The 24481-nt window shown below is 42.4% G+C and overlaps 1 protein-coding gene across 4 annotated transcripts in view; it reads left to right on the top strand.

Annotated features, from left to right (window-relative positions):
* The window catches only part of LOC147015559 (sodium/hydrogen exchanger 2-like), an 85211-nt gene that overhangs the window by 1676 nt on the left and 59054 nt on the right, over window positions 1-24481 (top strand). For all 4 annotated transcript variants that reach the window (XM_085850411.1, XM_085850410.1, XM_085850412.1 and 1 more), the window contains exons 3-4: window positions 17536-17709; window positions 18001-18251. In XM_085850411.1, coding sequence (XP_085706537.1) covers window positions 17536-17709; window positions 18001-18251 — 425 coding nt within the window. The remainder of the gene's footprint in view (window positions 1-17535; window positions 17710-18000; window positions 18252-24481) is intronic.

Below are 24481 nucleotides of genomic sequence, written 5' to 3'. Positions count from 1 at the left end.
AGGGTTTCCCATTTGTTATAATTAGTTGTTGGACATTTTTTAAATCCTGCGGTGTCTTTCACGAAGAGTAGGTGACGTGTTAAATATGGTGGTGTAAAAGATGCTGCATCAAGTGGTAAACTTCTGATTCAACGGTTCTTTTTTGGTGTTGTTTTCGACAGCCTTTAAAAGCTTTTTGTTACACTTGAATTATATACTTGAACACTGTAGACCACAAATAGCCTTTTTAGCACTTTCAAAAACCTTTAGTTTAGCAGTAGTTGGACAAAATATTACAGCATTTTACATCATCTCGACCAATCAAATTTAGTGCTCGCAGACCCTGCCCACGTCCTTTTTCATAAGACTGCATGGGATACGGTGTTCTATGAACTCTCTAGTTTTTCCACCATCAAGTCCCTACACTGTAGAAAAAAACATAACTAGAATGGCACTCGGTAGAGCGCATGTACCTCCTCAAAGCTTAACAGTTTGCATTTAGTATCCCAATGATGGGCCAGATCTGGATCCAGACCTTCTTGTCACCGAATCAACTCATTCACCTAGTTTTGTCATAACTCGTCTAAAACTTTTTGAGACATCATGCTATACATAGTTTTTTTGGCCCCAATCTCTCAGTAGTGAAGAATCATTTCAAAAATTCTCGGATCTGGAGCTTCACCAAAATCGAATTGGTTCATCCTCGTCACACACTCAACCTGTACATCAAGTTTCGTTCAAATCCGTCCACAACTTTTTGAGATATCTTGCTCACGGACAGACAAACAGACAGGCCGGGAATTATGTTGGGGTAGGGGGGTGGGGGGGGGGTAGAATCACAATTCATTCGGTGCTTACAATTTTTACAGACAATTCTGAAATGATCGTCAGTAATCTTGCTTGAATACTATGCCCAGGTTTGGTGATGGTTGTGACTTTCCTTTCGCACAATGTCTGAATCAGTTCCTTCACACTGAGATGAAAATGTATACAGTATAAAATTATATTTATTCATATATATATATTATTTTTTATTTTTTATATTGATCAGAGATTCGCAGTCGAACCTGGACTGAAATGACCTGCAGGATAGATGTCAATAGACATCGGTGTACTTCAATATGAATTGCAAGCACATTACTGGAAAGTTAATGAATGCAACTTAATATATGGGATTTAAGTGTTTGTTCCCTGTATCATGAGCCAAGGATTCAGATAGCAAAATTAATAGTTCAACCCATCTAATTTTATGGCCTTTAGTCATCGAGTTCAGGTTCAACATCACTTTTCTCAAATGTCTCTTCTTTCAATGATAGTGTACATAACTGTTCCCTTCTTGATGTGCACTGTAAAATAAGCATAATTGTTTCATTACATGAAATCCGTATAATTGGTATTATCATTTAGAGCAAGCACATCGAAGACTTGTTGCTGCATGTACACTCTGTGATGTAACACATGTACTGATTGAAACACAAAGCATGCTTGTTTAATAAGTCACAAGATGATGTGTGTGCATGTCATTGTTCTGACATGGAATGTTCGATCTTCTCTAAAAGCCAAAAAAAAAACCTCTATCAATTTACACACTTCAGGCAATGTTTTACTTTATTTTAAATTTTATACTTTTTATTTTCTTCTCCTTGTTTCTCCCTGAAAAATCATTGTTTTGCTTTTTTCCCATTGTAAAATCTTCTATGGGCTGGCAGGATATCCTAGAGGTATGTACATTCACCGATAAGATGTCTTGCCTGGGTTCGAATCCCGACGAAGCTATAAACTGTCATCCCATTGTTTTACAAGCAGGGTGATTCGACAATGTGTGTGCCGTCCACCAGATGGACGTTGAACTGGGTGTTCCATCTGCTTGCATTAGTTGGTGGACATTAAGATTCCACCTTGTTCTTTCAATCTGGCCTGACCTGACACTGTCAGGTCATGCCAGATTAGATCTGAGACTTGCTACAGATACCATGTAAAGCTGTACAAACCTGTTTCCTGGTCGGGTTGTCGGCGACTAAACCGTCTCCCCCACCAGGTTTCCTGGTGAGGAGGGTGTATGAATATGGACACCGACCAGGATTAAAAACACAACCTGTCAAAGGGCGGAGGAGCTCTTTGTGAGCCAACGGCCATCCATATCTAGTGCCCAACTATGTCTGTGGACGTCCTCCTGCAGTTGGGTTACCTTTTTTTCGGAGGTTGGTGGCAGGATTTGCACTCCGGTCACTGTAAAACCCTTCATTCCGCAAAACGTACCACAAAGAAATCTGAAAACCCACTCCGTGGGAGCTCCTCCTGTGTAGCTGCCCTGCGCAACGCAGCTCACCAGATGACAGGAGTGGGGCAAAGTCTTCGGGACCCCCACTCTTTGATGATAGGAGGAAAACCACAGGGTAACCTTCCCTTGTCAGACTGCGGTAATGTGTGTTGGGGTGGTGCTGAGGTGTCGTCCACAGACGGCGGTCTCCTTGGGTTAACCTGAGGTGGTCCCTTCAGATGGGTGCCTGGAATATCCTATCCCAAAGAGGATTATCACCTGTCTCTGTTATCATCTGAGCTCAAGCGTTTGGACATCGTTATTGCAACACTCTCAGATTTGGAGACCAGTTTGTGGCAAGATCATGGTGGGTGGTTACTCCTGCTATTGGTCTGATCACTCTGATGGTTACCATGCGTAAGGAGTTGCTGTACCTGTGTCCAATAAGCTGACACCGATGATAATTGAGGTAACACTGGTCAAAGAGCGTATTATGAGACTAATGTTTCATCACTCCTTGGGTGTCATTTCCCTGGTCCCTGTTTATACTCGGACTGAGACGAGTGATCTCGCCGTGAAGAACACATTCTACGCCACGCTCGAGTCTGTAGTTGTTCAGCACCCCAGACAAGATACTCTTCGAGTCTTGGGGATTTCAATGCATCAACAGGAACTGACAGGGATGGTTATCAGACATTTGTTGGTCCCTATGGGTCTGGAAGTGTGAACCAGAATAGCACTAAGTTCTTTGACTTTGCAAGAAGTCATGGACTTAGGGTGGCTGGTTCATGATTTCAGAACCGACATGCTCTTCGCTGGACTTGGTATTCCAACACTGCTGATATGGCAAAGGAGATTGACCATGTGTTCGTTGACGGTCACTGAAGGATGATCCAGAACTGCAGGGTCTACCGGAGTGCTCAGTTCCTCAATACCAACCACAGGCTTGTTGTAAAAACTCTGAAGTTGCAGTTTAAATCTGGGAAAATGCTACCATCCCAGCCTAGACTGGACGTTGACAAGCTCCTGGATGAGAGGGTAGCTGAGGAGTTTGTGAACAGGCTGTGTGGGGATTTGGGGGGGGGGGGTCTGGGTGCTTTGGAGGATCCTGAAGAGTTGTGGAGTGCCTTCAAGACCACCGTCCTTGATGTCTCCGGTGGATGTCTTGGAACTCACCGTAGGGCGAAGAAGAATTTTGTGTGTCAAGAGACACTTGATACCATTTCCCAGAGTTGCAGGGCCAGGCTGAATGGCAGAGCTGAGCTGTTCAGGGAGTTGAGGTGTAAAACTGTATGTGCGCTGAGGGTGGACAAGGAGGCCTATGTGCAAAGAATCTGTGAGGGGTAGAGCATCCCCTGTGGTCAAGTGATTCTCGTCCTGCTTACAGGGGAATTCCCGCATTGTGTTCCTCCAAGCCCGTCCCTCGGTGTTCTGCAGTTAAAGCAGAAGGTGGTGGGCTCTGGACAGAGGAGTCCAAAGTGAAAGCCCGCTGGGCCAGTTACTTTGAGCAGCTGTACCAGGCTGATCCACCAGCTGTTGAGTTGGATGTCCATGGTGTTACTATCCTGAATGCTGACCCTACAATCAACTGTGATCCACCATCGTTTGTGGAAACACAGGCTGTGGTGAACCGGTTGAAATGGGTAAAGCTCCTGGGATCTGTGGCATCCATGCTGAACTTCTCAAGGCTGGTGGAAATGCTACACTCATGTCGTTACATGCAGTTCTGTGCCCTGTATTGAACACAGGCATCATCCCAACTGACTGGAAGAGGAGCCTTGTCCCTTTCTGGAAAGGGAAGGGTGATCACCAGGACTTTAATAATTACCGAGGGGTGACGCTGCTCTCAAGTGCCGGCAAGGTTTTTGCTCGGATAATTTGTTATCGGGTTTGCCACCATCTGCTTGAGCACCAGCGTGCAGAGCAGTCAGGCTTTACACCGAAGAGGTTAACGATTTACCGTATCCTTGCGCTACGGGTCCTCACCCAACACAGATGAGAGTTTCGGCAGGGGCTACTTGCAGCCTTTGTTGATCTCTGCAAAGCTTTCGATTCAGTGAATCGGGATGACCTCTGGAGGATTGTTTGTCTTCGTGGGGTGCCACCAATACTGATCGATCTGATGTGTAAACTTTAATCTGGTACTGAGAGTGTTGTGAGATGTGGTGATACCACCTCTAACTTATTTCCAGTTGTTACTGGAGTTTGTCAGGGATGTGTACTGCCCCCCACACTTTTCAGCACATGTATGGACTGGATTATTGGGAGGATGTCAGAGAGATGAAGCTGCGGTGCATCGTTTGGGAATGTCAAGATCTCTGACCTTGATTTCGCAGATGATGCAGTCATCTTTGCGGAGACTTTAGATATCCTTTTGGGGGCCCTTGAGGTGCTGAATGAGGTGTCGGTGCCACTGGGATTACGGATTTCCTGGGTCGAAACTAAGATACAGGCTTTCACCGACATCTTGGATGCTGCTTTCTTGTCTGTGCCTGCTTGTGGTGAGGATGTTGAGGTCACGGAGAGATTCACTTACCTTGGCAGTGATATTCATGTCTCTGCTGGCTGTGATCCAGAGGTCAAACGGTGTCTGGGTCAGGTCTGGAGAGTCATGGATTCATTGGACCATGGGGTGTGGTGCTGCCAGTACCTGTGCAGGAGGACGAAAGTCCGAGTCTTCAGGTCCTTGGTGCTTTTAGTCTTGCCATACAGATGTGAGACTTGGACTCTGACCAGGGATCTGAGACGGCGACTCGATGCCTTTGGTACCAGGTCTCTTCGGAGCATCCTTGGCTATCACTGGTCGGACTTTGTGTCCAACGAGCGGTTGCTGAGAGAGACTCAAATGAGATTTGTTACCTGCATAGTCCATGGCGTCAGCTGCGACTGTATGGACATGTGGCTCGCTTTCCTGACGCTGATCCCGCTCACCAGATTCTCTCAGCGAGGGACCCTCGTGGGTGGAGGAGGCTAACGGGCCGACCACGTGCCTCATGGTTGCAGCAGATTGATCAGCATCTCAATGAGATTGGGATGGGTCAGGCATCTGCCTGGGGGATGGCCAGACGGAGGCCCCTGGAGTACCGGCGGAAAGTGGATGCAATGACTTGCTACTCTGGCGCATGCTCCTATACCTGACCTGACCGTGTCCTTCGTGGAGAGTCGGTGAGTTATCTCCGGCACCATAAACAAATTATATATTATTGGCCTGACTATTGGGAAGGCAATGGAAAATCACACATCATGATCCTTGTCAAGAGACTGATTCAGCAGCACCGGTGCTCTGTATTACATGGTACATCAATGATTATGGCTTTCTGTTCGTTGTGCTCAAAATGTATATTAATGAAGTGATTGTCACAAATTTTAAATAAATCTAACAGTTTCTTCCACATTGTTATCCCAAGGCATTTTCACATCTTATGATCTTTGTATCTTTTCTGATCAACAATGCTTAATTCAGATTTATTGCACTGTGTTAGTTCTCCCTACATTTGACATTTTTACCAGTGGAAAATGAATGTTAACTTGAATAATTAAAAAATCAAAACTGGGGCGTTCATAAAATGTGATGTTACATGTGGTGTTTAAGTATAACTTCAATTTTAATAAAATCTTGATTTTAAAGATCGTTAAAAATACCAACGCTAAAAAAGTTTAGGGTTACTGAAGCAGTATTACACACCACCTTTATACACTGTAATAAGATGTTGATCACAACTTAGGAGATGGAGGCTTTATTGATCATCATAGAATGTAGTGTCGATCAGCATTGTACATCGCCATATCGGTAGCCTCTTCTTCACCCTGATATGCCTCCTCTATCATGCCACATCCTCTATCATGCCACATCCTCTCATGCTATATAGCGATGTATAGCGAGGTTCTTAGAAGTATTATGAAGGCGATTTGTGTTCTACAGTGTTCAAGTGTACAATTAAATTTAAATAAAGGTTTCAAGAGGTTTAAAAGTATAAATAAATTCTGTGTTTTCCTGCCATTTTATGTTGTCTATTACATCACTCTATCTAAATTCTAACACGTTACATTACTTCTTCGTGCCTGTTGTTTGTGTATTTTATGAAGTCCTTAAAAACAGTAAGTTTCTTGATTGGAATGATTCTCAACTTTGTTTGACTGCCAGGCAGGCAGACAGAGAAAAAAAAGATAGTCTCACTCCTCTCTACATATGTGAGATCAGGATAAATTCAGAGCCAAAGTAAGGTAAAACAGCAAAACTCTTCCTAATCATTTTCCGATTTGCGTTGAAAATATAAGTTGTTCCTCGATCATAATAGTTTGTGGGCTGGACAAGGCTGCCATACACTTCCCTCACAACTACTATACTTGGTTGGTATATTCCTGTTCCTTGGGATGTCCTGGGTGAGAGATTTCAACATGAAATATCTTTTGTTGGAATTGTACTTTAGACATCTTATTGATAGGTGCCCATAATTGCATGAAGAAATTTTCATACTCTGAAATTTCTGGGGCATAGTTGCTGAGCAGGCTCTGTCTCAGTTTGAATAAACTATTCATTGATTGTTGTGTATCATTTGAAAGGTTAGTTAATTGCCTGTCTAATTGTGTATCAAATGTGAATTTCTGATTAATAGTCATCTGAACAGAGGCATGCAATCAGTGATAAACTAGAACGGCATTCGGTGGAGTGCACACCTCCGTCAAGCTGAGCAGTTTACGTTTTTGTATCCCACTGATGGGCCGGATCTGGATCTGGACTTGAACCAAAATTTAATCGGCTTGTTCATGTCACCTAAGCAACTTATCCACTTAGTTTTGTCATAACTCGTTCACAGCTATTTGAAATATCATGCTATATATTGTCTTTGGCCCCTTCTCTCAATGGTGTAGAATCACTGAAAATTCTTGCATCTGGATCTGGATCTTGACAAAAAATCTAATCATTTCGTCTTTGTCACACACCCAACCTCTCCACCAAATTTTGTCCAAATCCGTCCACAACTTTTTCAGATATCCTGTTCACAGACAGACCGACAAACGGACAGGGGTGAAAACATAACCTCTGTCCACCTTCAGTGGGGGAGGTAATAATCAAAGCAAACATTTCCTTGTATTTCTCAATCAAATTAACAGGACTTATTCTGATTATTTGTATATAACCTTTAGTACTGTTTAATCTACTGGATCTATTAGAGGGATTACTTGGTAAAGTTTTGATGCCAAACTTGGTCATTTGTAATGATTTTTCAGTGTGCACAACCAAGTTATTAAGATCCCATCATAGCTCCTCGCAAATGATTGCAGTCTTAAGGCGGTGGAGATTCAAAGTTAACCTCTAACCTTACATGAGTGATATCTTGTAGTTCATTTGGAGGTCCTGGATGAGAAAAATAAAGTTTGTTTTAGTATATTTGGATAGAATTGTACTTTAGACCTGATATTTATAGATTATAATTATCAGATGTAAAAAGTGATTTTTCATGTTTAAATTTGAGTTTCTGTGGTTCCTTTTTAGACTGTTCATCCCATTTTGAATGTTCTGTTCCAGATGTTCTTTATTATTGGAAGTCATTGATTTCCTTCTTCAATTATGTAGATATTGTTGTGGGGGTACTACAAGGGAAGGGATATCCCTGGTTTCTCCCCGGACTCACCAGGAATCGAGGTTGTCACACACTAATTAGTTGTCATGGCGGGTCACGAATGGACCGCGAACGCCAATAATTTAACCACATGACTCGGTGTCCTCCGTCTGACGAGCGTTTAACTGGGAACACGTGGTCATGTTCGTGCCCTCAATGCCCTCGATGCCATTATCGGGGAATCGTGCCCTCGATGCGTACTTGCGTTGCTTACTGTATCAGGTGCAGCCGAGCAGAGCTGCCCAAATACGCATCGGCTAATAAACAGAGTTTTAGGGTATAACTTCCCAGCGATGTTAATGTGTGGACCATGCTGGATCGAAGGAGGAAAAGACGAAAATGAGCTGGGTACATTTATAACAAAGCAAATTTATCATAATAAGGTGAGGAAAATTATGTGGCATGGTAATGGGTTTATTCACAAAGATGTTCAGCAGGGGAAAGGAAGGAATTGGTGGGTGCGGTAAAAAGTGGTAAATACTCACAAAAGAAGACAGTGCAGAGTTACCCTGATAAACTTGTACAGTCTTAACTTGCGCTATACATGACAGGTGCCATCACATGCACTCACCCGAGGAAATTTAGTGGTAGCCCAGAAAGAAAGACAGTTGATGTGTAGTGACCTCTTGGAACCTGGCACGGTCAGCAGACCGGCACACCCCAATCGCTTAGGAATGGGGTGGAGGGAGGAAAACTGAGGGTGTCTATGGTGTGGGAGTGAGAAGTGTGAATGCCGTGCAGTGAGGGGTGCTAATCAGTAATGCTGTCTTGGTTCATGCATCCTCAGTGGATGAGACATATATGGGAGAAAAAGATGCGTGAGAGAAAGACCTTAACGGAGATGTGTGAGGGTCTGTAAATGTAAATATGAATATTTGCTGCTGAATGCAGCGAAACTGACTGAACATCTGACCCAGGGTTGGTCGTGGCACATCCTGGCAATAGCTTGCTCCACCCCGCTCGCCTCGCTTGGCTGCTTCGCCCTCTCCACTCAGTTGTGCTGACTCGTGATGAGATTCCGCTTAGACACTGGTGGAGCCTCATGGAGCCGGGACGAGAGAGAGAGACAGACAGACAGACAGCCAAATTGCACCTTTTATGGGGCCCGAGCAGTGAGAGAAGAGCCCAGAATCGGATCAAATGATCCTGCAGGCATTCATGAGCTCCCCCATTGGTGCATAGCAGTTGCCCCGTGCTATAGCCATGCCCAGCCAGAATTCACAATCGAAAATGGCTTCAGACACCTTTGAACTTGGCCACGTGTCGCAGCTCCGTAATTAACAATGGGTGAGAGTCTTCGGGAGCAATCTCCAGCCTGAATGTGTGCTGGACTTAATTTGCGGAAACTCCAGAGCTATCCGCACGTCTTCAAATTAACCCCAGCGCTTGCCCGCGCTTCGAGTTACACGTCAAAACACCCCAATTCTCATTGTCCTCATTCCCTCAGCATCCTCCGAGACTGTGGTGAGCGTCCAAGGGGTTGATGGCAGTTGCGGTGGTTATAGGGAGGTGAGGCAAGCGTTGTGGCATTTGTGGTGAAGATATTGGGATAGTTAATCGTGGTTGTGGCATTTGTGAATGCATTGGACATAGGTTGTTGTTGGGATTTTTAGATGGCGTTTGGAGTGGTTATGGTAAGCATTGTAGCGTTCTCGTGAGCATGATAAGGGTCTGAGGTGAGGCGTCAGTTGGTGCGCAGTTTGAACAGAAAATGGCATGCGTATGCAAATGAGCTTCGCTGTGTCTTCTCGCGTTCTCGGCATTGCCATCATACTGCATGTGTGTTTGCGTGGTTTGTGTATGAGATAAATTAAAGTAAAGAGATGAAATTGAAGAAAGAATAAAGGATTGTAGAACTAACTTAAAGCCCTATGCAATGCATCCTTCCCATTTACCCATTACACATATAGAAAGGGCTAACTAAATTCTTACTAATGAAATAACAGTCTTATTATCGCTATATGTTGGGTGCCATTGCTTTACAGAACTTTACAGAACTGCAACATTACACCCCCCACCCCCCCAATTTTGACTATCAATAAGTATTCATGTAGCATGTAGGTGTAGTTTCCCCTCTAAAACAATTTACCTTCGGGTCCCTGAGTCTGACATTTCAAAGTTCAATACATGTCCCAAAAATAATAAACCTGATGTGTTGCGTAACTAAGCTAACAGACTCACACGGATAACCTTCTGCTACATTTTCAGAATTTTTGATTAAACACATTCAGGTGGGCTCCCAGCAATAACCATATATAATTATATTATTTACACTACCCATGGCCCAGAACTTGTAATCGAGGGAAAAATAAAAAGTTAGTTGGGGTGGCAGCAAATGTTCAGTCAGTTCGACATTTTGATGGCCCTCTCTTTCTCCAGGCTGCTGGCAGCAGCTCACCCTAACACGGCAGGCCATACACCATCTCACAGTCCATTTAAACTGGCCTTTATCATTCAGCTTTCCTGGACTGCTTTCGCTCAGTCCTTCATGGTACGGCTGCCTGCATGGCAGTCCCTGTGAAGTGGCTCCGCAAAACAAGTGGTTCTCGGGCACACTGCAAAGGTGGGCAATGGGCATGGCAACGGCAAAGAAAAGCATAGCAAAGGCAATCAGGCAAGGCAAAGGCAAAGCAGGCCGGCAGTTGATGTTGGCCGGCCTCATGGTGGTCTCGTTCTGTCGTAGGGCAGGAATGTGTGGGGGCAGATTTAGCGGCCAGCTTTGGCCCTAACCTCCACCGAACTACCCCGCTAATCCCTCTAACTATATCGTTTCTCCCCATTTAATCCAATGACCTAATTCTCACCTCACTCTAAGCCCTGCTCTCTAATTTATCCCTCCCGGGTCCTTTGATCCCTCTATCCAACCTAACCTATCCCCCGAGAGGAAAATCGATGCACTTGCACAGTATCAAATATGTGAGGTGGCGTGGCACCACTGGCGGAGAGGGGAGTGGATTGGGGGGGGGGGGTGCATACCCCTTCTAAAAATTTGGGACACAATGGGTCCATTCAAGATCCAATTACCCTACCCCGTTATCCAGTAGCCACGATCACACAACAATGGTACCAAGGGGGAGCATCCCTATCCAACCTCACGTCACAAAACTCCATTCCTTCTTTTACAATTACACCCCCTATGGTGGTTCGATGCAACCAATTTTCCCGTCATCCCGCATGTTGGTGTTTCATCAATTTAGAGCCTGGCCCAGCCCTCAAATTTTCTGTCTGTGCCATTGCACAATATCGTGGCTGGGCAGTGTGGTTATACTTGCAGATCTACCTACTAAACTCATACATGGCACCCCTGGGTCACTGGGGAAGCCTACTGAGCTTTCCTGCTCCTTGCTAAATTATGGGGGAAGCCCTTCCTCGCTCTCCCCCCCCCCCGATTTCCCACCATGGCATTTGGCGCACCAAGCCCCTTACACACACCGACTACATGGTCCTCTGGACCTACCTTCAACCTCATCTGTCCGACTAGCTCCCAGCGCCCGGGACGCTCTCTCCAACAATAAACTGCTATCAATGAACCACACTTCCAGCCCTTCAAGAACACCATTGCACCTTTGCAATAAAAAAAAACTTTCTACCCACAGCACCAACGGCAAAACGACATCCCATTCAAAAACATTTGAACCCCCTCTATTCTAATGCCAACGCACGCAAAGGTTCGTCTCCATGGGAGCTATACAATGCTCCACATACACTCACCTTGTACCATTCACTCAAGTTTTCCTTCCCTAAAAAAAATTTGCCACGCACTTCATTCACAACTTGCATCGCTCTCTCAACAAACATTCCTCCATTGATTCTCAATGGTCAGGACCACGAGGAAGAAGGAGGGCACTTATTTCGGGAAATACCAGAGCTATCCGCATGTCTTTGAATGAACCCCAGCGCACACCTGCGCTTCGAGTTACACACCAAAACATCCCGATTCTCATTGTCCTCATTCCCTCGGCATCCTGTGAGACTGTGGTGAGTGTTCAAGGGGTTGATGGCAGTTGCGGTGGTTATAGGGAGGTGAGGGAAGTGTTGTGGTGAAGAGGTTGGGGTAGTTGATCATGTTTGTGGTGAAGGCATTGGACGTAGGTTGTTGTGGCGATTTTTTAGAAGGTGTTTGGAGTGGTTATGTAAGCCTTGTAGCATTGTGAGCATAATAAGGGTCTGAGGTGAGGCGTCAGTTGGATTCTGGCACGCAGTTTGAATGGAAAATGGTGTGCATATGCCATTGTACTTCGCTGTGTCTTGTGCTCTCGGCATCACCATCATACTGCGTGCGTGCTTGTGTGGTGATGTTCATTCAACACAAATCATTATTGGTGATGTCAGCGATGCTAGTCTGCTTCTTTCCTGCAGATGATGTTGACCGATAGCGTCCAAAGCTGAATTATGGATCAACAGGAGATGATAAAACAGAGAAAGCACAGGGACAGTGAAGGCTTTGAGTCTTGAAAGAAAGAAGATTGTGTGCTTCACTTCAATGCTTCCAAGTGTGAACATTTCACATTCTTCTCTGAAACAACATATGCTGACAAGAGACTACAATGTTAGCACAAAACAAGACACCAATGACGAATACAATCCCCAGGCTGTGTATCAAGACTGGAAGACATCGTTCATCTAATACCCATTGCATATGAGGGGAACCAAGGATACCACCAAGATTGTTATCAGTGTTTTAAAATGAACCTAAACAGATAGGGCAAATCTACTGAATCGAATCCTGAACCATCATAATCCTCAGCTGATGGAGCCAAACAGATATTCCAGCTGAACTGCATATTCTGTAACAAAGAAGGTTGTAAAAAGACAAATATCAAGTGTATATGAATGGAGGGGAAACTATCATAGAAATAGCAGATTATGGAAAAGGATGAAGCGCTTCTTGTGCTGATCAGAGGATTGGACCTCTTTGCTTGTGAAGCACAGTACCACAAAGGTTGTCATTGGAAATATGTCACAGACCAATGCTGGTGGAGGAATGTGGATGATTCAAACCGAGTTCAAAAAATTCATCTTGAACTACTCAGCAATCTTTTGAAGACCCATGAAAGATTAAACTGGTTTGCTTTCTGCATTGCTTCATCACTTTGGACATTCCCACCTGGAGATCCCATAGCTTGGCTCCAGCGACGTGTGATATAGCACTCTGGTGGTAGATTTTCAGCTTGGTATACTTTCAGTGAATATTTACCACTTTTTGTGATCAATGGGATGTCTGGAATGTCCACTGCATGCGTTTAGAAGACTGTCAACATCTTGAATTATAATTCCATGTGCCGAATGGATAGATCAAGCTCCCATGAGCTCGTTGACCGGTTGATCAAAATTATTAGTCAGAATGAAATGCATAAGGCACACTGGGATTGTGGATCATTTGTATAAACAACAGACTTAAGGCTTGTTGCAGAGCAACAGTTAATACAGTTTCAATCTCAAGGGAGTAAGTAGCTCTTGGAATGTCCAAGTCTGTTGATGAGTTATTCGTTCAGCACTCTTAAATAGGTGACGTGTCATGCAGATAAGTATGTGCTTTGGCAGCTTCCACTGGTAGACGCCCTGCAGATGTCCTGACCTATCAACAAGATTAAGCATTGTCATGGGGATCTCAAGATCTGCAGTTGTTTGAATCTCTGTATTGGAACACAAGTGTGGAAAAGGATATCTTAAATCACTATACACACTCCTGAGTTGATTGAGACAGGCTTTTACATTTATATGTTTCCCATGCGTAAGCGTTACATAGCTCGAAACCTTAGCGCAGCAAAAGTTGATCATAAGATAAGCCGTAAGTTGGTGTGCTGACTTCTTAAGGCCAGGTTCCCATAAACCATTTGAACATTTTAACTAATACAAGTCTGGAGACGGCGATGGTTCATGAGCAATGTACACGGTTCACCTTTTTAATTTTATGACCTTCAAGGGGACGCCATGGGCAAACTGGCGGGAATCGGGGAAAAAACGTAAATGATGAAAGTTGTAGTACTCGAAGAGCACGACTTGCATACCAACTTTCACTCGAAACAGTTGAAAACCCTTGGAGCTCGATGCCCAATTTATTGATTTTTTTTGACATTTTCTAAGTTTGTGGCCTTGTGACCTTGACCTTGGGCCGAAAATGAAAAATCGAGCTGCGTGGGGCTATGCAGGTGCCATTGGGCTAACCAAATACCGAAACCCCTGCCAGATTCGACAAACCCCCTCTGAGAATATGTAACTTGAAACCGGCTACCCCCTAAAAACACGTTTTTTTGGGCGTGGCTCCACCCATAATGGGCGCAGCAAGCCCATTCTCAGGAAAACACAACTAGATCATGATATAAACCTCCCACCCAAATTTTATCAGGATCGGATCAAAATCCACGGAGCTATGCTCGGGACAGACAGACAGACACACACCCATAGCGAATACAGTGGTCACTTACTGACTCGTGAACCAAAAACAACTCCTTATATGTGCATAGGAAGGACAGGTTGTAGGCATAAACAAATAATCGGAAAAATACAAATTAGAGGTTGCGGTTACATTTCGTTCCACAGCATCTTGCATTGGTGGTCTGAGATGTTTGTCTACCAGTAAACAGATGGCTCAAAAATCTTGCAAGTTCACCTGGCCTGACATTAAGGTTGATTACAAGATGCTGGGAAGTTTGTGGCCATGGTCTCAAAACTATCAAGTTTGGTCTCAAAACTTCACCAAGTGATCCCTCTAATACTCTAATAGATAAAGTAGATTACCGTAAACATTACTTAAGGTTACAAATAAATATTCAGACCAAGTCCTGTTAATTCGATTGAGAAATTTGATGAAGTGTTTGCTTTGATTATTTGTCATTGTGGTTGCATGAATATTGATCAGAAATGTACATTTGGTGAACCATTGAACAGGCAATTGAATAACCTTTCAAATGATATACAACAATCAACAAACAGTTTATTCAAACAGAACCCAAACCCCTAACCTCTTGGCACTAACCCTAACCACATCACCGAAAATACAGAGTACGAAAATCGCTTTGCACGATTATGTGAAGTTCAGCTCAATCAACAAGGTGTCGCTATATGTTGTTGCAACCCAAGATATTTAGTCTTAACATCTTTCGTTTTTTTCCCCACCCAGGACATCCAAAGGAACAAAATATATACCAACCAAGTACAGTTGTGGGGTTGGGGGGGGGCATGGTAGCCCTTTCCAGCCCACGGGCTATAAACTGATTAGATGGACGGATATGAACCAATTACTTATCCCCGCTTTTCGCTTCACGTGCGCGGGATAATTACTCGATCCGCTCAGTATTTTGTTTTTTCTTTTCCACTTTACATCCTCAAATACAAAAATATAACCTCTGGATTTCAACCCCCCTCCCATCTCTCCTTACTTCCCCCAATTGTTTTGTGAGTACCTTGAAATTTGAGCTACTTTTCGCTGTGATATTTTCTATATCCAAAAACAACATTAGAAGTTTACAGTTTAGTCATTCTGATTAATTCGTTAATTAATATTTATATTCGCTTGAATATTTTATGGTATCATCACTGCACCATACTATCATCACTGAATATTTATTTACACTGCACCATACTCTACTGCCAAACCAATCTGCTGACAAGACTTGTGATGCGGAGGGCGGGGGTCGTGGGGTTTGCTGTTGCCGTCCCAGCAGTTAAATCGGGGCAGGAATTTGGCATTTTCTCAGGATGCCGGTGATAACTCGATTCACCTACTCTTCACAAAAGACATCGTTGGATATTTAGTGTCCAACAGCAACCAGGGCTGGAAAATGGGTCTTCCGGCTTAACGTCCTTCCGATAGATGGCACGCCCCACATGTAAAACACCAGGATGACGGTTCATAGCCAAGCCGAGATTCAAACCCAGGCTAGACAGCTGCTCAGAGGCAATTGCATATACCTCTAAGCAGTACTCTCAGCTCTTTCTGCTCGAACTACGTATAATTAGACCATTACATGGCATTGAAGTACAGTTCCTCGATTATTTGTGGGAAAGTGTTTATTCGGTGGTTTAGTGGCATTAATGTGTCCACAGCAACAATTATCTTTCCTTTGCTTTCCATGGCAGTTAGCGTACCTTTGTCCACTTGCAGTTGATAAAGCCCATTATTCAAATTGTCTGCTGACACAGATCGACAGAAGCCTTGACAAAGTCTCGTATTCCTTTGTTTAATTGCACCCTCAGTTTCTCATCCAGTAGGATTAAGAATTTATCGGTCCTTGACAAACATTGCAATCCTTCCCTTAGTTCCATAAGATCTCATTTTAATCAGCATAAGCAGTTCTTTTGCGATAAATGTGAATCCTTGTGAAGTATCATACAATTCAGTGTATAGCGGCAAATTTTAATAATTGAACTGTTAGCATTAAAAAAAAAAATTTCAATAAGGCCATTAATTTTGTGTATTAATAAATGTATACCTACACTGTTCACATTGTCAACCGAACCTGCACCAATGCAAGTAAAGGATCAAATAATTTCCATTTATTACATGAAGGTACCTGGCTGCTAATATGGGTTTTGTCTACTGAATCACCTTAAAAGATAAAAGCATCTACATGATTCGACACGGAAATGTTTGCCTTTACACACATTTGCACTCTGCCATTTTGCCTTCTAATGATGCAATTATATTTTGATTGAGCCTTGCACTTTGCTTAAAAAAACACAAATCGAGGGAAAAGCCAAGTCTTCCAAAATAGGGAAACCTTGAGTGACAGTGTCATTAAAGCTCGTTTCAAGAGCTATTTTTTTTTTCTTTTTGATTTCTTTTGAAGCTTAAGTGATTTTTCTTTTTGTTTGAAGTGTGAATTGATATATCGATTATGTAAGGTATTTACACCCAAGGGCATCTTGTATGAAATCGTATTGTAAAATGATTCCACAATTGATGGTTATCCCTGTAACTGCACAAAACTAGTTCACCCAGGTGCTTGAAACGAAAAGTGGGGTTAAGCATTTGGTTCATTTTTGTCTGTTTCTGTCTGTCTGCCCACAAAATTCATTTATTATCGAGGAACAATTTACTTTTATTTGAATGTTATATATTTGAACACAAATTGGAACATGAATCGGAAAACGAACCTGTAGTACTTTGCAGTACTTTGGTTCTGAATTTGTCCCAATCGCACATGTGCAGAGAGGAGTAATGTGATTGTTTTAGTCTGTCTGCCTGTATGGCAGTCAAAAAAATTTTTAAATCATTCCAAACAGGAAACTACTGTTTTTAGGGATGTCATGGAAGACACAAACAACAAACAAACAACAAACAAATAACGAACGTCTGATGTAATGTGTTAAATAAGGTGGTGTAAAGGATTCTGCATTCAACGGTGGTACACTTATGAAAAAAAAAATTCTACAAACTGTAAAGTCTTTTATTTCAATTGAATTATATACTTAAACACCGTAGAACACAAATAACCTTTTGGCACTTTGAAAAACCTTTCGTTTAGCTGTACTTGCACAAAATATTATGCTGTTTTACATCATCTTGACCAATCAAATTTGCTGCTTGCAGACCCCGCCCATGTCCTTTTGTTTTGATTTTTCTCAAGACTGACCAGGCTAACATGTTCTTGGATTTCTGTAATTCAAAATGTGTTAATTAAGCAGTGTTCTCTTCTTCCCTCCCCCTCCCCCCCAACCCTCCTGTAGATTCAAGCATTTGGCTTGACAGACCTTGCTGTTGGAGAGGCTCTGCTCTTTGGTTCTGTCATTTCTGCTGTTGATCCTGTTGCTGTTCTCGCTGTCTTCCAAGAGGTTGGAGTCAATGAGCAGCTTGAAGTTCTTGTCGCCGGAGAGTCATTGCTAAATGACGCTGTCACTGTGGTGAAGTATAAATTTGCCAGCATTCTCTCAACCATGCCAGTTTTCTTCTTTCTTCTTCTTATTCTCTTTCTTTGGCTTCTCTTACACTCAACGAATATTAAGTACTTTATTTTTCTGCTGTCCATTAGAGTAATTCTGGAGACTTTGGGAGTAGGAATGGAGGTTTGGAGGGGTTGGGGGGTGATTTACCTTAGCACAATAGTCATGTTGGCCTTTGTAACAGTAAAGTAAAATGGAGTGATTAGTAGTTGTTGGCATTTAAGTATAACCATTTACCTTTGTTGTTCCAAGGTGTTGTACCAGCTGCTGTCTGTGCTGGCCAATCTTCCCTCTGTGCCTGCCTCTTCCGTACTGTTGGGGGTCGCCCGCTTCTTCATTGTCTGTCTGGGTGGAATTGCGTTTGGAATCTGTGCCGGCTTGCTTGCTTCATTTACTACCAGGTTCACACATCCAGCTCCAGCATTGGAGCCTATCCTCATCCTGCTCACCTGTTACCTCGCTTATCTTATCACAGAAATGCTGCATCTCTCTGGGATAATGGCGTAAGTACAGCCTTGTCTGCTTAGCCAATTTTAAAGTTATTACCCTCGCTGAAGGAGAGGGTATTGCATTTGGGTCCATCTGTCTGTCTGTCTCTTTATTTCTTTGTTTGTCCACACAGAACTTTTGTGTTTTGTCCGCAACCACTTGTCGGATTGAGATAAAATTTTCACCATCGGTGCGACTACTCATGTAGATTGTTTTCAATGATAATTATGATGTCATAGGTGAAATGAAAGCGAGAGAAGAACCTTCAGAGTGTAGGCTTTATTCCATTTGATTGAAGCCGCTTCTACGGGCACATCAGGGAATACAGGTGCAGCAAGGAGTACATAAGCCGTAATGTATACACGTGCAACTAATCACCGCAAAATAAATCAGTATAAGCACTGAGTCCGATATACTCTCAATTCTCACCATTCAACGAGCACCAAGTGGACCGCCGCCGTAAATGACAATGCCCCTGGGACAATCGCCCCGTCCGCGCGGAGCTTGGCTTTATCTATTCCGTGCTCGAGCCGTGCGACATGTGATCACACGTCACGTCCTTCGATTCACCACAATAGGTCAAGTGGTGTGGCAGCCATGTTAGAAAAACAGAAAAACTTTGGACCTCTGTATCTCTGAAACCTCACCAAGGAAAAAAATTGAAACTTTGCACATGGCAAGTACTCCTCATGGGGAATGAGTGTATTTTTATTTTTATTTTTTAATGACGCCTTAGGTGCCTTTGTTATGATGTCATACCTGCATATGTAGAACGCTACATCTGATCAGTATGAAATTTTTTTGAGGGTCATCTTGGGATAACATGATCCACAGAAAAAAAATGATGTCATCGGTCATGTGACTCGGCAGCCTTATTGTTTTTTTTTGGTTTTTTTAAAAAACCTTCAAAAATCTTCTCTGAAGTGGCTGAACAGATTGAAGCAAAAATTTACAGGACCGCCCATCCATGAATAACAAAAGGTTCAGCATAGGTCACATGGTTTGGCAGCCATATTAAATTTACCTTAAAACCTCGAAAAAAAATCTCCAGAACGGCTGGACAAATCAAGGGGAAACTTCACACAAATGTTCCCCAAGCTATGGGTGTCCAAGTTTGTTAAGGAATAATTGATAGGTCGGTCACATGGTTTGGCAGCTATATTGGATTGAAGAAAATATTAAATGATGATTTCTCTGGAACTGCTTAATCAATCGATGCAAATCTTCATATTTATGATCTCGTAGTGATGGGGAATACATGTTTTAAATTTCAACTTGATCAGACACATGGTCTGGCAGCCAGAATTATTTAATTTTCTGATATGTTTTTATTGTTTGTTTATTTATTTATTTACTTTTATTAGGTCATCTCTACCGAGATGCCCTAATAAAGCCGGACCAAATGTCCGTCCGTCCGTACGTCTGTCAACAATTTTTCTTTCCGATCTTGATGAAACTTAGTATGTGGGTAGAGATCGATGAGTGTTGCACAACGATATAACTTTTGTCCAGGTTCAAGGTCAGGGACGAGGTCACGTAAGTTATAAAAATCGCCATTTTCAAAACCTATCTAGTCTGCCATTCTACAAGATATTCGACAACTGTTTATTGATTATGATAGTAAAAAATATTATCTTGTATCTAACCAGACAGATTTTTGAATTTCCTTCCCGTTTGGCCGCCACGTAACCTGGAAGATGGTCAAAAACACCTCCCGGTACAAAGAAAACTTTTTACTTCCGATCTTGATGAAATTTGGTATGTGGGTAGAGGTCGATGAGTGATACCCAACGACATATTTTTTCCCGGATTCGAGGTCAGGGTCAAGGTCACTAGGTCACGAAAGTTGTGAAAGTCGCCATTTTCAAAACCTATCTAGTCTGTCATCTTAGGAGATATCTGGCACTGGTTCATCGATTATGATCGTAAAAAACATTATAGAGATGACCGTCACCCCCACACGGGGTTAATTTTTATTATTATTTTTTGAATAAGGCTCACTTGGCTGTGCCTGAATGGGTTTGAGGGTAGAGGAGGGGCATTTCATGTCAAGTGCACACACCCTCCCGACACTAATACCTCATTTTCTCCCCATATGTTGGTCATTTGTTCACTTGGGTAAAAAAACCTCAAAATACCAACTTTTAGACCTGTGGGCCCATCGGGGCCCATTTTAGGGGCCCCCCAAATTTGGGTGCCCCCAGCTGCCCCACAGTCTTCCAGAGGCCATATCACAGGTTGTAGTGGTCCGATTTGGCTGATCTTGGTATCAAAATGCTCGTAAAAGCGAGATCTTTTGAATCGTGTAAAGTAAAATCACTCCGAAACAGTAATTCAAAGAGTTATAGTTTGGGGCGCCCTTTGACCTTGGACCCCCGCTCCCCAGCCAAACCGATGGTCCCAATTTTTTGTGTGAGAATACCCCTTCATATACTCCAACACCTCGGCATAAATGAAAATGGGATCTCAATGGGTTCAAGTGTGATGATGGTTTTATTGTTCGGGGACACGGGTGCTGGAGACACAATACGCCACAATACATAGTACAATATTTGAACACAAGATTTCCAATACACTATATCAGTATATTGTACATAAATTTTCCACATGCACATGCAGGAACTGGAAGCGATACTAGTATGAGTAAGAGTTTTTCCTAGCATATTATAGTCAAGATTTTTTGCCAACCAATGTTTTATTTGACAGCTGTGTTTCTTTTTTTCTGATTGTGTAAGTTCTACTTGTAGCAGTTTTTGGTTCTATGGAAAGAGGTATATCAGAAATGTCTAAAATGCAGTGATCTTCAATGTCAGGAAAAAAGAAACTATTTGTGGGCCCGTTTGGATGAAGAAAATTCACTTTCACTTCATGAGTGTCCTGAAAGGCTTCCATGATGTCGGCAAGCCACCATTTTCCATCATAGTGCACTGTGACATAACCTGAGAGTTTCCCGTTAAAAGTTGGTGTGGATTTTGAAATAGCTGACTCGATACGGTGTTCCTCACTAAGGCTGAATTCGCATACTTGAAGAGCAGTTTCAGAAATAGGGATGAAAGCTTGAAGTTTTTGAGTTCCAGCCATGGTTTTGGCCGTTTTTAACCTTTCTGCCAAATTTCGTTCTTCCTCGTCATACGCTTCTTGGATCCCGTAACCGAACTTCATTTCATTCAAACCATTTTCAGCAAAGGCGAAAAGATATTTTGGAGAAATAATTTGACTGTCGTAAGGTCTACGCAGGCTCTCATGTGTTGCTTCTCGTTTGACTGAACCTCCCACGCCATCTGAAGGGCCCTTGCCATGACTTGTGGCCAAAAAATGCCATTCTACATCAATACCATACTCTGATTTGTGACGACATACGTTTATGAAGGCTTTGCAATTCTTCCATTGGCCAGTACAACCGTCTGAGAAATAGTAAAGTTTCTTTACATTTCCAAAGCTATATTTCAAGTGTTCAATGAACATTCTTTGGAAGAGGTGGACTGAGACAACGTCGTGAGTATTGCATTCTGATATAATCGTGAACGAATCGTGGTTTAATTTGCCATTGTCCGATTTGAGAATGGGTTTACCCGAGTAAACCCAGGGGTGAATTGTCGCTTGAGAGCAGTTCCAATGGAATCTTTGGGCCACATCCTGTACGACAAACGAATAGTTCTCTGAGAAGTCTCCAATAATGACAAATTCTCCTTCACCGATTTCGTCTTTCTTATTTTTCAGAAACTGAGATTGGGCCCTGGCAATGAAGTCGTGTCTCACTAATTTCACCGTGCGTTCACAGAATTGATTAATGAATTCTTCCAAAGGCAGGACCATGGAGCTCAGTTCAAATCTGTCGGTGGATGTCCACCGTTTAAACTGAATTTCATCAATATCCTCGAGTTCATAAGCACTGAGTAGCTCGGTTTTGAAGTCTTCAATTGATGGGCAACTTTCACAAGTTCTGAAATAACATGCTGGTTGTGCTGGGTTACAAACTATGTGTGCTATCACATGATGATAGCTAGGAAGTTTGGCTGTCTGTGGCATTTTGGAACCAAACATCATGAGTTTCACATTTTGATGTATCATACATACACATACACTGTACCGCCTGAACCGGCCAGGACACACTCCGAGGGACGGAGCATGGTGAACTTCGCGAATCCAACTTTCAAGCCAGGGTTCTTCTCTTTGAATTTCTGAAACAGTTCCTTGAGATTGTTTAGTACCAGGCACTTTTGAATTTTGTCTTTTCCATGTTCATTTCTGACCACCACACAGTCCTTTTTTCCCGGCATTATTCAGCTGACTTCATCACTTCGGTAAAATTCGGTTACGGCGGATTTCACTTCGTCAGGCAATATTTTACCCTGTTTGGGATTTGGAGACGATAGCATACCATTTTCTTTCTCTAAATTTTTGGCTTGCACAGCCATTCTTTGGGAGCAACTGAATTCACTCATCATCCCTCTGATGCTCATATTCCGAGTAAATATTGTCAGTATACGTATTTGCTCTGAACGGCTCGAAACAACGTATTTTTCTTTCAGGCTTTTGATCACCTCTGGCATGCAGTTTTCATCACATTTTAACGCTGTATTTTGTGTTTTCTCCACACTGCTTGGTCCAGCAACTAGTTCCAATTTCTTTCACACAGAATCTTCCACTTCGTTTTTCAGGAACATACCCTGGGTTCCTTTCCGCCTTTCGTTTGTCGAATGGGCTTTCGCCTATCATCGACAATGACTGGTTTAATAGGTCAACTTCTGCTTCTCGCTCAAAAACCTCCTCTTCCTCATCTGTCAAAATAGATTCTGCAATGCCTTTCGAAAGTACCTTCTGATGATAATTTCGAACTGGTCGAAGATGATTCTTCAATACGCTCTGGTGACAACTGAGAAAGTTGTTTTTTTTTTTTGCTCGAAGTACAAAGTCTGTCATCTTTTTTCACCTTTGAAGAAAATTTCATCAACATATCATTTGACACATTGCGAAGATCTTTTCGTTGTTTCGTTTTATGGCAGCTGAACGGATTGCAACAGTATTTTCGGAACTCCTTTCTATCTTCAGTCGCCATGCTTACTGCAAAATATGCAAAAACTGAGATTAGCCCATTTATAACTTAATTCGATGATGGTTATTCAAAAAATGTACACTTAGAGATCAATAGGCAGAATAATTTTTCACAAATGATGCAATATATATATATATATATATATATATATATATATATATATATATATATATATATATATATATATATATATATATATATATATATATATATATATAAATATAATAGTCCAGAGATGATGATTGTCAATTTCAGATATAAAGTCGCCTGCCGGCAGGTGACGTCATTGGAATGATGACGGCAAACGTCACCCAATGTCGAATCAAGAATTAGTGATATGTGGACCCCGAACAATAAAACCATCATCACACTTGAACCCATTGAGATCTCATTTTAATTTATGCTGAGGTGTTGGAGTATATGAAGGGGTATTCTCACACTAAAAAATTGGGATCATCGGTTTGGCTGGGGGGCGGGGTTCAAGATCAAAGGGCGCCCCAAACTATAACTTTTTGAATTACTGTTTCAGTGTGATTTTACTTAATGCGATTCGAAAGATCTCACTTTTATGAGCATTTTGACACCAAGATCATCCAAATCGGACCACTACAACCTGTGATATGGCCACTGGAAGATTGTGGGTCAGCCGGGGGCATTCAAATTTGGGGGGGGCCCTAAAATGGGCCCCCAGGTCTGAAAATTGACACAATGTTTTACCGTGGATACAAACACTTGCACAAAAAAAAGTGAAATCTGAGACTATGTGTCAAAATTTCGCTGAAAAATGTGTACACTTGACATGGAATGCCCCAGGAGTAGCAGCTGAAATGTGAATGCAATCCAGGTACCTCCTAAATGACTTCATCTTTGCTTTTTGCTTGTTCGGGTTCCTTCTGATGACTTCAATGCAGGACTGTACCTATTTGGTCTTCTATTTGATTTGAATTGAATTTATTTTAATCCCATTCTAAATTCAATTGAATAATAATAAAAATCATCATGGGTCAGGGTCAGGTGTCCGATCAAAGTGGGATGTCTTCGTACCCAGTCATCACTGCCAGCAGTTATAAAGTAGCAGTTCTAATTTTATTTTTTATTTTTTATTATCCCAAGATGACCCTTAATTACATATTACACCAGTACACAAATCCCACACAAAATACACCACACAAAAGACCTGGTGAGGGT

The sequence above is a fragment of the Eptatretus burgeri genome, chromosome 12 (assembly GCF_056783735.1).
Source record: "Eptatretus burgeri isolate ZD-2024b chromosome 12, Ebu_testis_v1, whole genome shotgun sequence".
Classification (NCBI taxonomy): Eukaryota; Metazoa; Chordata; class Myxini; order Myxiniformes; family Myxinidae; genus Eptatretus; species Eptatretus burgeri.
Note: the sequence above shows the minus strand (reverse complement) of the source record. Positions and strands in the feature narration are given on the sequence as shown.